We start from the raw sequence: 13,253 nt of genomic DNA, 5'->3' as shown, positions 1-13,253 counted from the left end.
AGAGCAGAAGATGCTCAGAAGAGCTCAGTGGGAATTAGTGAAGTTTGCTGGAAAACACAGTACAGGGAGAGACCAGCACAGGCAGAAGCCTTTCCTTACCTCCACCTTGTACTCTGCTCTGGGAGCCTCCAAGTGAACAAACAGCCCTTTGTTTTGTAGAAACTATTCTCAGACCTTAGCAGAAGCAGGTGGGATGTTATATATGATATTTATTTCATGCTCTGAAGTGCGAAAAAAAATTGTCTTTAGCAAATACATGTGCTATTAAATTCTGACAGCTGAAATTGTCAGAGGATAAACATGGCTGGAACTTGGTTCACTCTGTGCTGTTGTGGCTGCAGGAGAGGCAAATAAAAATTCAGAAAGTTTAAGAAAGAATTAAAAATGTACATGCCCTACTGCTAATGAATTAAAAATAACAAGTGAAGTTCCATTCCAAAGCCAATGCTGTGACACTGGGGTCCTTTTCACAAAAACAGACCCACTCTAATCATAGTTAAATTCTATCCGTGGCCACAGGCCCTGTTTTAAAAACACTTTACACCAGACTAACCTTACAAGAGAGAGTAAAAACAGGTCCAAATTCATTTGTCCAGATGCAGAAGAACAATTTCCATGGATGAAAGAAAATTCAATTGATCAAGTCACGTTTCAATGGGATCCAACCATGTCGTGAAAGGAAAATCTAGGTGACAAAAGATCCTCTGAGATATTGCTGCAGACACCCAGAGAACATGGAAATGTCCTGCCCTGAGGATTGCTGCAGCTTTCCCTCTGTCCCTGGGGTTCATTTGACTGTCTAATGGCATCACACAAATATTCATGAGGTTCTTGCTCATCCTCCTCATGAGCTTTGTGACAGGCCTGGTGAATATTCAGACCTGCTATCTGCAGTCTAACTTCAGCGTTTTTAAACCTGTAGCAAAGGGGAAAGGTTTGTGTTTGCAAGCAAGGCCCAGATGAACCAGGATGATCAAGAAAAAAACCCCAACTTACTGTGCAACTTCAGTTTATGAGTTACTTTTAGGGTGTAAACCCACAAGTATTTAGTACAGTTTTAGTAATAAATTGCATCTTCCACAAAACCTGTCACATTATTTCCTTCCAAACCAAAATATTTTTCTTATTAGAGCCATTTGGCAGAGGGCAAATACTCACATCAAAACCCAGGATACTCACACATTCCCCAGTTTTATTGAAATCCAGTATCTGGGGCCACTTGCTGGTTGACCTGAATTAAGCTGTACAAAATTATAATCTTGAACACTTAAAACCTTCACATAGCTCCAGTTTACAGCCACATCTCCTTCCTGTGACTCATTCTATAAAAACAAGAGTGTTTGGGGCAGATCAGTGCTAAAATCAGTGAGTGCATTAGCAGGACTGGGATCTCACTGTGCAGAAGTGACATAGGACAGAACCAGGGCAGTGAAGGTCATCCCAGTGCTGATGTGATTGCCCCATAACCCCTGTGTGGCTCAGCCCTGTAAAGGATGAGTCACGTGGGTGGGAATTTAAAACCCACTTAAAAGCCAGGCACAACTTGAAACACAGTAAAAACAAATAGAAAACAAAAATAATGGGGCAAATAAAACTGCCAAGACCACTGCAAATGCAATTTGCCCATCAGCACAAATGTTCTTCAGTGCTGACTGGAAAGGCAAAATTAATAGTAATAGTGGAAGGGCCTTTTGTTGTTCTGTTAATTTTGTACAATATGAAATGAAAAGGCAAGTATGATATGTTTGATGTGTGGAACTAGAAAATGTAGAGTTTACACAAATTCTTTGATTGGTTCAATTTAAACCTTGTTTTGCCTTAAGTTTCTTTATAATTTGACTTTCCTGAGACAAAGATAGGGGCTTTTTGGGCTCTGCATTCTTCTCTAGGTTATGGAACAAGGTGGTTGGCTCTTTGGAAAACTTCAATTTCTTCTTCTAGTGGGCTGCATGTTTTCTGAAGAGATTTATTGTTACTGTCTGATTTCTCCTCTTTTTACATGTATGAATAAATCTTATCACTGAATTATCTATCTGAAAAAAGAAACTGAATTGCAAGGCCCAGCCTTTAACATTCCAGGATTTTCATATCTGTGCAAAATCAAAACCACATGAAAATCTTTACTATTGAATTATTCATCTGAAAACATGACACAATAAACAACTACCAAAAACAATATCCCTTTGGTATCTAAAAAAACAGCCACAGAGGGTACAGAAGGAGAGATTTAAAATGCCATAGCCTCTTCCTCCCCCAGGAGAGCCAGGAGCTATTTTCCCTTGGCTGCATGGTGAAGAAGTTGGGCTGGTGCTCAAGCTCAGATGCCTCAGTGTTGATGGATTTATTCCCAGCAGGGCTGATGGGGAGACAGACTCACTCATAGGATGAGACTCCTCTCTGCATCAGGTATAGAGTCCCAAAAATGTGCCCTAATGCAGATATCTCCAAAGCTCACACAGGAGAGCCTCACCCTGGGGCAGTATCCATACACATCCACATTTGAGCCACTTGGGAAAGGACCCTCCATAACTCTGAAATACTGATTTATTTGTATTTATTTTAAGGATTCTACTCATCCATTTGACTTTCCATCCCAAATGCACCTTTACAGCTCAGTTGCCTGTGAGGAATTAGGCAAAGTCAAAATTGGAGTCAGCTAAGGTCAGGTTTGTAGCAAACCATATTAACTGTTCTTTTCCATGGGAATTTTGTTATTAATTATTAATTAAGGTAAATTTAAGCCCTTTCATCTGTGATGTACATCCATGCAATGGTTTTCATGTGTTCTTGTGCTCACTTATGTGTGTTTTGGTGGACATTTAAGACCCTGTGACAATTTGCAAATGAAAATAATTAAGTCTGCATATTGCAGTGAACTGGGAATATTGCAGACAATATTCAGGATGGAGAAATCATTCATTGAAACCTTAGGAGGATGGATGTATGTGCAGGAAATAACAAAATGAGATTCGTCAAGGAAAAGAAAAGAAATTAAAACATCTGGGGAAAAGGAAATTAAAACATCTAGGGAAAAGGAAATAATCAGAGTTACAGATTTTAGTGGGAGGAAGGAACCTTGCTAATGAAATACTCCAATACAGAAATGCATTCTGTGGGGAAGGGAAGTAACTCCTTCCCTTTCCAATCTCTGTCAGAACATCTGCAACATGCAATTAAAATATAAAAAGAAAAATTACATGGATAAGATTTAGAGTCCAGAATGACCACAATGTTTCCACTGATATTAAATTAAATTTTACAGTATTCATTGGCTCTCCCCTGACAGAAGCAAGAGATAGTTCTGTCCACCAGTGTCCAAGACATCATGACTTCACGAGACCTCAATTAAATATTACTGAAACTAAAAAGTAGGAAAAAAATTAATGAAGTATTGCAGAAACAAAAAATCAGCTTTTTGAAAGCTCTTTTGATTGAGGAGTTCTTCTCCTTGAGGCTTCTCATCAGATGGTAAACCATAACCCTGTCCTGTTCCAAGCCATATCTGTGCATGTTACAGGCACTGGGGCACTGAAAGATCCATGTTTGTCCTATGAGAATTTCCTAAACTAAAGTTGTGGATGTAATAATTTCATTTGGGTTACCCAAATGTAGTTTGCCATTGATGTTAAGGCTGCTGTGCAGGCTGTGGGCCAGGCCCTGGTGTGCCCTCTCCCCTTTCCCCTGCAGCAGCCCCTCTGCAGGACAACTGCAAACAGAGCACACAGATCTCACCCACCATCTGTGGCACAGACACACTCCTTCCTCTGCTACTGCCAGAATGTTTTGTCAGTTCTGGGTTTTCCTGCCCTCTGTTCTCCACCTTATTTTCCTGTTCTACCTGGGCAAAACCCAAGCAGTCCCAGGTACCTTCCTAAGGATGCTCTAGTGGAGCTCTCTTCGGGGCAGTGTCTGTTACTGCACATTTTGGGGGCAAAACTGTCTCCTCAGCACAGGCAGGGCTGGTTCTCTTGCCCTTCTCCAGCTGCCATTCCAGCTGTTGCAGCAGTTAATGGGAGCTGGGCCCTCTCATGCCCTCAAGTATCAGAGTTGTGTGACCAACACAGCGAAGTTATGATCTAATGTAGCCATGAGTATTCTGTTCAGAGCATCCTCTGTATGTTAATTATTAATAATATAGTTATGAAAAAAGTTCCTGTTCCAGCTCTCTCTTAAATAGGATTTACACAGCCATCTGGTGTTCTGTTTAATTCTTTTTTTTTCCCAACCCAATTTGTGTGTCTTACTGTTAATTAAATTAAAACTCGTGAAAGAGAAAGGTGCTCTGGCTTTATGATGGTTATGAAAAGAGCTGCTGAGAAGACAGAGATGGGCACTCAATATTTGCAATTAAAAGAATAGAGCAATGATAATTTTGCCATTGGGAAAGGAGAGAAATGAATGTCACCTCCCACAGAGGAGCAATAGCTTTACACCTAAAGGTAAATGTTGACATAAGTCCCCTGCCAACATTAAAGAGAGACAAGAAAGGATCATATTAGTACTGACTAAAATGAGAACATAAAATATGAAGGCATCTGTGTAGCTGATACACAGACGCAAAATGGTTCTTTTGTGGGACATCAAAACTTTAATTTTCTCACAGTTGACTGTCCAAGAGTAGTTCTGACCTCTGTGCCTCTGCCTCTCAGAAGTAGAAATCATATTCTGGCTTAATTACAAATTAGTTCACACACAGAAAAAATGTGTGCTACCCTTACATTTCAAGTACCTGGCTGAAAACAAATTTGTTTGAATGTTTCAAGAAAAGAAAAAAAATTAATGTAACATTTTCACAGAAGGCTTTCAGATGTTGTAAACCTGCATCAGGAGCAGCTGAGGGGATCCATGGCCCACAGAGCTCATGGTCCTTGGGATCAGAGCTTCAGCTTAGCAACCCAAGCCACTTTTGGCTATCATCCACCAAAACCACCTGTTCCACCTTAATGCTGCTTTTTATTTTGCCACTTCTATGAGCAGCTGCTGGACTCCACCAGGGTTTGCTCTCACTGTGAGAGTTCCCAGCCTCTGCTCCAGCATCCTCAGAGTGCTTGGCTGCTCCTCCTGCACCCAGCCCTCCTCCTCCCTGTGCCCCACACTCTGCAGGGCTGCAGGAGAAAGAAATCTCCTGTTGGCTGAGGTGTGCAAGTGAAAAGCATCATTAATAAACCTGGGAGACAAAGGTAAATTTGCAACAATCCCACAACAATGGGCAAAAACTCCAGCTCTTGGAAAGAATCCAGGACTTAGTAAATGCTGAAGTGTTTAAAATTTTTTATTTTGCTCTTGACAAACTGTTTCCATTTTAATAATTTTCAAGGAATCCTTAAGTCAGCTGATCTAAAGGAAAAAATGTCTCTGGAAAACATGGGCAGAGGACATTTGAGTGAATTTTTTTCCAGAAATCCTGGGGTACAGAGTGATTATTTTGGTTTTTTTCAAAAAATGTGAAGAATAACAGCAATACAGCAATTTTATAAACAACTTTGCAAACTACTGTAATCTTGGGTTTCTCCTTGATGCAAAATATGTAAAAGCAGAGTTTCTTAATTTTCAAATATCTTTTATAGAAAGTCCTTGAATTAAGCTTCTCATCATCTTCTCATATGAGTTAGTAGCATGCTTTGCAGAAGAAAGGGAAAAAAGAGACAAACAAGTGAAGCCTGTAATTTTTGATGCTTTCTTGAATGACTTTACAAGATTCATCTCAAACTTTGCAAATTAGGAAAAAAGATAATGATCAATAAAACCATGTCCTTTCACTTGACCAGAGAATTGTTTTTTTGAAGTTGAAAATGAACAAGGTAACAGAGGACTTTAAATGGAAGCACAGAAGGAAAAATTCAGAGACAGATCATATAGGGCATGGACAAAAACCTGCTGTAGGTACCAGTTGCAGGTTTACTGAGCAGAGGAGGTAAAAAGGCTTCAGCCCTGATGTGAACATAAGATTTTCCTTGGACAGGTGTGACTGCAGTAACTGCACTGTATGAGGACAGTGAAGTGACAAAGAAATTTGGAAGAACAAGGAAGATTTTAAAAGATTTTGCAAAAGCCTGATGAAACTGCAGATGCAATTGCTCTTCTGTCTGAGGGTAGGAGTCCTTGACATCTTTCCCAGACTCTAGAAATAAAAATGTGATGAAATACAGGCTGCATCAGCAGCTGTAAAAGTAAAATAATGGATATTAAAAAATAATTTTCAATGCATTTCATTGTTCTCTGCAATTTTTCATCAAAGAAAGCTCATTGTAGACACTGAGTATTAATATGGAAATGGAATTAAGAAGCTAATGGTAGAAATAGATTTTTTAAACATCAAATATTTCTTAAAATTTCCCATGTGAGTGCAAATATTTAGTCTGAATATGAACTTAATGAAAGAATAACTCATAACCACTAACACCTTTTTTTCTTTTTCTTTGTCAGACCATTCTAAAGTTCTTTAACCTGTTTTAAATAAAATTCCTTCACAATCAGGGTCATCCCAGAGCACATGGCACAGGATTATGTTCAGACAGTTCTTTAATATCCCCAGTGAGGGAGACTCCACACTCTGGGCAACCTGTTCCAGTGCTTGCCACATGGACAGTAAAGAAATTCTTCCTCATACCCAGCTGGAACTTCCTGGGCAGCAGTTTCTCCCTGGTGTTACCTGGAGCACTGAGCAGAGCCTGGTGCATCCTCTCCACACATTCCCTGCAGACCCTGACAGACATTGGTGAGTGTCCTCTCAGGTTTCCCTTCCCACCTATGGACAGACCCAGCCCCTCAGCCTTTTCTTGTAAGAAAGATGCTCCAGTCTCCCAATTTACCTTTGTTCTCTGCTGGACCTGTTACAGGAGCTGCACATCTCTGTTGCTCTGAGGAGCCCAGAACTGGACAAGCTCTAGTCAGGATGAGTCATTAGCTTTGAAAAAGTGACTTGAAATTTACAGAATCTGTCCAATAATTGGTCTATTAAATATGCATAATAATTCACCCTCCCTCTGACCCCTCTCTATTATAAATTCCTTAAATTCTCTATTATATTCCTTAAAATGAAAATGGATTTCAAAGCACAGGATTTGTACACATAAACATAAATCTCTCTCAACTGAATAAAAATCTTTCACCTGAATTAATTACCTTGTTTACATAACCTTTATTCAGCAAGTGTGACCAGTATTGGTCTATTCTCATGTCACTGCCAAAGCCCAAAGCCATTTATCTGAGCATGTCTCTGTCTCCCACAGGTTGAACTGTCTTGTTTTTGAGTTAGCACTAAGTACTCATCTCACACATAGACACACAGGCTGCTGAAAAGAATGTGCTGAAAAGTTCTGACCTGAGAGTCATCATGAGACTGCTGAACGCTCCTGCTCATATCCTGTAATTAATTTAACACTTATTACCAGTGTGCAACAAGTTTCTGTGATCCAGAAAGGATGCTCAGCATTCCTGGGGTTAGGAAGATATTTATACATGAAAAGATCAACTGTACATGACCTCCCATGGGTGCTTTAGGTCAATGTCCATGCATTGTGAAAAGCTGCAGATATAGAAGGGTGAGAAATGGGGGAATGTCCCTTGGAACCAGGCAAGCCAGGGTGGAAGTGCTCAGCTTGTGGCCTTGGTATCAAAAGGATGACACAAACTTTTAGAAGGATAAGTGAGCAAAGTAGCACAGGAGCATTCACACATTGAAAAGGCTGGAGGCTCTGACAAAGGTCCCTGGCAACTGAGAATGTTCTGGGATTCTGTGACTGATGATTCTGGGCACTGGTCCATGATGAGGAACAGTGACACTATCTGTGTCTTTTAGGTTAGCTCATTTTCTGAAAGAGCACCAGAGCATGTTTGGCCTCCTGTTACCAAAGCAACAGTTTCAAAAACTAAATTTGACCCAGCATGTTGAACATCTGACTGAGTGAACTGAGATGTTCAACTTGGTTTTGGTGATGGAAGAAAGCAGAGACACAACATCCTAGGAGAAAACATTTGGCTCCATAGTACATGTTCCTGCATGAAAGCATTTAATTTCAAATATGTTTTAAGATTCTCTTTAATTAATGGCTTTCATAACAGGAAAAGACCTTCTTCAGCCAGCACAGCAGCACAGTCAAGAGGCAAAACGAAGCAGGTGGTGGATTTGGGAGGGGAAAGAGAGCAGATGTTAGCTTGAAAATTTGGAATGCTCTTTGAGTCCCATAGCAGGAGCCCAGTTTCCATCAATGCATATTGTAGGAGCAATTAATTGGGACCACCCAGGCCTAGAATTTGCCAGAATAACATTTTCCATTCACACAACACACTTCTGTAAGGCTGAATAGTTGTTTCTAGAAGAATTTATTTTTCACTTTGCAGATAACCTTCTCTGTATTTAAGGACGTGAGAAAATGCAAATCAACCCACAAGTTGCTAAAATTCTGGGGACAGTCCTGATCCCACTGAAATCTCTCTTTTGTTTATTTTTCAGGAGGCATCAGGGAAGCATAATTAAATGTGAAGACATATTCCCCAGGGACCCAAAGGAAGAGCTTACCTTTTTGACCTCGTATTTAATAGCCAGTTTAATCCTGCTCAGGCTCGGCCGGTGGTGCTCAGGGCACAAATGGATGTTCACATCTCCGTTCAGAATGGCCTCCACTTCCTCAGTGTCTCTGCACAGGTCCAGCACCCCCACCACAAAGTCCTTGCATTGCATAGATAACTTCCTGTAGTCGTTCTGAGGGAAAACAGAAAAAAAGTGGTATTTAATTATGCACTGAAAAGCTGGGCTGCAAACAGGCAGATTAAAAAAGGAAGAGAGAGCAACTGTGAGCAAGGTTACTTCTGCAAAACTACTGCCTGGAAGAGTAAGAAAGCATTTGATTTACACAGCATGTGGATGGCTTTTCACAGAAGTACAGGAACTCCTCCAGACTTAATTAGCAATGTCTCCATCAGCAGCATAGTTTGCATGACAACAGAACAATTTTTACAGAACAAGTAAATAATTTCTAGGGAAATTATGATTTTAAGCAATCAGTTGATCTCTGCTCTTTGTGTGGTACATCTCTAGGAACGTAAAAATATGGCCAAAAAAAGGTCCTGCTAACTGGTTAAAATACACAAATTTTTGTTCTTTTTTTGTTCTTTCCTAGTAGTTATTTCTTTCATAACTTTCAATTCCAGGCTGGTACAACAAGCTGGAGCACACACACAGATGTGTTCAAATGAATTATATAGTTGTAATACCAACTTCAGCCTCAAACCTTAAAATTTAGTTAAACATTCCTGAAGCAGCATCCAGATGATCATTGTCACAATACCTCTCCAGGAAATCAAACTTCAGAAACTCAAGATGATTTCACTTTGCAAATCCAAATTACACTTGTGGGTAAAGAGAAAACCTGTACCTGACTTTACAGAGGGCTCAAAGAGCAATTTCCCTGGCTCAAATTAAATTGTGATTGATTTTCATATGCTATCACTTAAAAAATGAGGAAAGTGCCACCATCTGAGTAAATGTTGTAAATTAGAACACAATTAAGGCTACCATTAATATCATAACAAAATGATGATATTAAAGGCTCAATGCAACAAATAGGAATAATAAGCATAAGACAAGTTCTAACTGACTTGAGAGATCTTTTTAAATTAGGTTTGATGAGTTAATTAAATTTAGTAAATTATGTAATTAAGCCAGCAGCCAAAAGAAGAAGATAGTTTAACCTGGCTTTGATGAAATGATAAGGGTAACCTGGCTTTGTGCTTCTATATTTTCTAAATTATCAATTCTATCATTTACACATAGCAACATATTAGTTTTCCTTGTTACACAAAGATCTCTAAGCACTGTACAAACATTCATTAATTAGTTAGAACAGCACTGTCTAAAATACTTAATTAGAGATGGCTTAACTCCTTTAGTCAGTTTTTCCCCTTCAGAACTGAATGATAATGACTTTTTAAAATCATTTGGTTTAATGGCTTTGCCATAGGTTTGAGGTTACTTCTACCTTGAATGTGTGTGCTTGTCCCAACTTTGCTTTTCATCCATGGAAGGGCTGGGAAGAGCACAGAAAAACTGAATAATCCCAGGGAACCAGAAAGTCCCTAAGGGGTGTAGGTGAGGCATTCTCACAGGAGAGGGAAGAAGCCATTCCTGATCTGTGTTTAGGAGAAGGGGATGAAGACAGCTAGGGAACAGCAGGACTTTACTGCTGACACCTTCTGCAAGGTGAAGCTTGCATGTTTACATCCTCTTACGTATCAAAAAAGTTTAGATCTGAGTTCCTCTTTTTGTCCTTGAGTGCTGTAATCAGACCAGGTGTTCTAATTGGGCTGTTAATGGAGAGTAGCAAGAACTTCAAATCTTCATTAAGAGGAGACATAAAAGTGCAACAAGCAGATTTTTATCTGGGTGAATGTTCCATTGCAGAAGCTGAGGCACCAAGATTTCCATAAATGTGCCAAGCTAGAGCACTAAAATTTAAGATTGTGTCTCAGGCAGAAAATGATGGTCCATTTACATCTAAATCTAGTACCTGAGTATTTTGTGGAGCAAATGTTTTCAAATACAGGGTGAGGTAAGGTCTGAAATGTAAATGAAAGACAGATTGTACTTTATGGCTTCAAAGCACTCCTCTCAAATCAATTCCATGCTTTAATCTTCCCCACACCAAGATGAATTTCAATGAATTGAAAGTGTCTCTTCACTGACAGAAGGGATGGCTAAGCAAAAGTACCAGCCTCAAAGTAACTACAGAAATAGTGAAGGAGAGCAAATATAGATAGATCTGAAAACATGTGTAGGGTGGGAATGAAATGCTTTGCTGCAACAGGTAATGGAGATGCTTAATTAGCCCAGCAGCTTTAAAAAAACACCAGGGTGAGAATTCTGCTGAGCCTTAATACCATTCTCTATGTACTGTTTGCAATGTTCACAAGCTTATCTCTTAACCAGCATATTTTAGGTAATTCTAGTCACCACTTCCACATCATCTGAGCAACTAGTTTGTATTAGATTGGATTATTTTCCCTCTTCTTCTTTCTTTAAGGAAAGACATTTAGTAGCATCTAGGAAAGTGCTTCCAAAGCATCTGCAAATGGCAGGTTCCCAGCTGGCAGACTCTGTCAAGACCCAGCTTTATGCACATCTCCAAGCTTAATGTTTTACTGGTTCTGTACATTTGAGGAAACTATGGGTGATTTCCTCATTCAAAGTTTTTTACTCTGATTTTTAAGTAGACACAAGCAGCCATACATCCTATCCAGGATACAAGCTGTAGAAAGAATAAAATAAAATAAAATAAAATAAAATAAAATAAAATAAAATAAAATAAAATAAAATAAAATAAAATAAAATAAAATAAAATAAAATAAAATAAAATAAAATAAAATAAAATAAAATGTCCTCCAGCAATTCTGCAGCCAGGCAGGAGGGCAGATTACATCTCTCAGGAGAATGCTCATTTGTTAATACAAGTCTCAAAGATCACTGAACCTGCTGTGTCTTCTGATGATCCCTTTTACAAAACCATTTGTCATCTTTGTCCTGGCTTCCTTAATTCTCACAGTCATCAGAGAAAATCCTGATCACCTGATGGTGAGAACACACTCAATGACTCTCCTTGTGTCAGGGTATTTCTCTCAAGCACACTTTATTCTTTCCCTAAAAACTAAGGTTAACAGAGGTCTGAGAGCCAAGCTTCTCCTGATCCTGGCTTGTAAAATCAAGTTCTGGTGATGCAAGCAGAAATTCTGTACCTGCATCTGAAATCCTGAATTCTGACTCACGGGAAAAATCCCAAGGAAGCCAAGAAGATTTATTTACCAGCAGCATTCAAGCTCTATTGGTGTTTGTGCCAGCACTGTGCATTTCACATTTGCCAGTATTTCACAGATTTGGAAGCATCCAGGCTGGTGCTTTCCCTGCAGAAAGGAGTGCTGGACAGTGGGTGGAAGGCTGCACCCCCGGGCAGAGATTAGCAAGGGATGGCAGGAAGAGGTGAAGAGGAGCAAGGACACATTTCCAGATACTTCCAGACACTGGTGAGCAGTTACAGAACTTGAGGAAATGGCCTGAAGCTGTGTCAGGAGAGATTTAGGTTGGATATTAGAGAAGTATTCTTCACCCAGAGGGCTCCCCAGGGCAATGGTCACTGCACCAAACCTGACAGAGCTCGAGGAGCTCAACACTCTCAGGAACTGATGGGGTTCTTGGGGCTGTTCTGTGCAGCTTGATGGTCTGTGTGGGTCCTTTCAAACTCAGAGTATCCTGTGATTCTCTGTGATTCTTGTTACACCAAGGTTTTTAAATACCATAGCCCTGAGGACTCCTGTGACTCTGCCAGGACCCAGAGGAGCAGATGGCCACTCTGTCTTGGGGTGCAAAGGGATGGTCCCCACTTCACCACTGCCTTGCCAGCCAGGTTTGACCCCCAAACCAGGCACTTCATGGCTTCCTGACTAAATAAGTTTTTGAACCATCCTGGCAGCAAGCCTGGGTGACAAGTGGGGTCAGACTTGCACCAGAACAAGAAACTCAGGGCTGGAGACACAAAATCCAGCTCAGTTCTCCCAGCAGTGCAGCAGAAGCAGACACAGGCAATGACAGTAACCCACAGCTTCCCAAGCATCCCAATCAGATGCCATGTTATGGAAGTCTGAGGATTATGAGGTTCATAAACCAGATGGATTTTTACAGTAATGAAAATTGCAAATCACACATGAGAGATATTGGGGCTTCATCCTGACAGGCTGAGCACTGTCAAGCCTCAGGGAGGAAGATGGGGGATGTAACTAAATAGGCAAGAAAGGCAGTCTGTTTCAAACAACACATGGGAGAGAATTTTATTTCATATAGAGGCAGTGAGCAGAGAAGGATCAGGATAATGCCTGAGAATGTTACAATATAATTTTTTAAAAACTAGAACATAATAAAAGGATTCCAAATTAGTCATTTCCTGCTTCTTCTAACACTGTTGTGCATGTGGAGTTAAAAATGTCTAATTTTGATGTTTTGAAAAGGCTGATGGTACTTGTCATTCACTGCAATTTCTCTGAGTACCCTATTATTATCTGTTGATTATGTTCTAAATGAACTCTGTCATGTCTCCACATCTGTTCAAAACCAATCAGGTTTTTTTTTTTTGTTTTTTGTTTTTTTTTTTTTCAGAAAAGAGCTGTTTCAGGTCAGAGAGATGGAGTTTGAGTAAAAAGTTAAGTGAAATGAGAAAAAACTAAGACCAAGAACTTACCTGGCATTTTTGGGTAACATTAAATTTGCT

At 39.9% G+C, this 13,253-nt stretch overlaps 1 protein-coding gene across 1 annotated transcript in view; it reads right to left on the bottom strand.

Annotated features, from left to right (window-relative positions):
* Positions 1–13,253, bottom strand: part of TRPC7 (transient receptor potential cation channel subfamily C member 7) — a 63,554-nt gene that overhangs the window by 34,284 nt on the left and 16,017 nt on the right. The window contains exon 3 of the mRNA XM_056502697.1: positions 8,522–8,704. Coding sequence (XP_056358672.1) covers positions 8,522–8,704 — 183 coding nt within the window. The remainder of the gene's footprint in view (positions 1–8,521; positions 8,705–13,253) is intronic.

Source organism: Oenanthe melanoleuca, chromosome 13, assembly GCF_029582105.1.
Source record: "Oenanthe melanoleuca isolate GR-GAL-2019-014 chromosome 13, OMel1.0, whole genome shotgun sequence".
Taxonomy (NCBI): domain Eukaryota; kingdom Metazoa; phylum Chordata; class Aves; order Passeriformes; family Muscicapidae; genus Oenanthe; species Oenanthe melanoleuca.
Note: the sequence above shows the minus strand (reverse complement) of the source record. Positions and strands in the feature narration are given on the sequence as shown.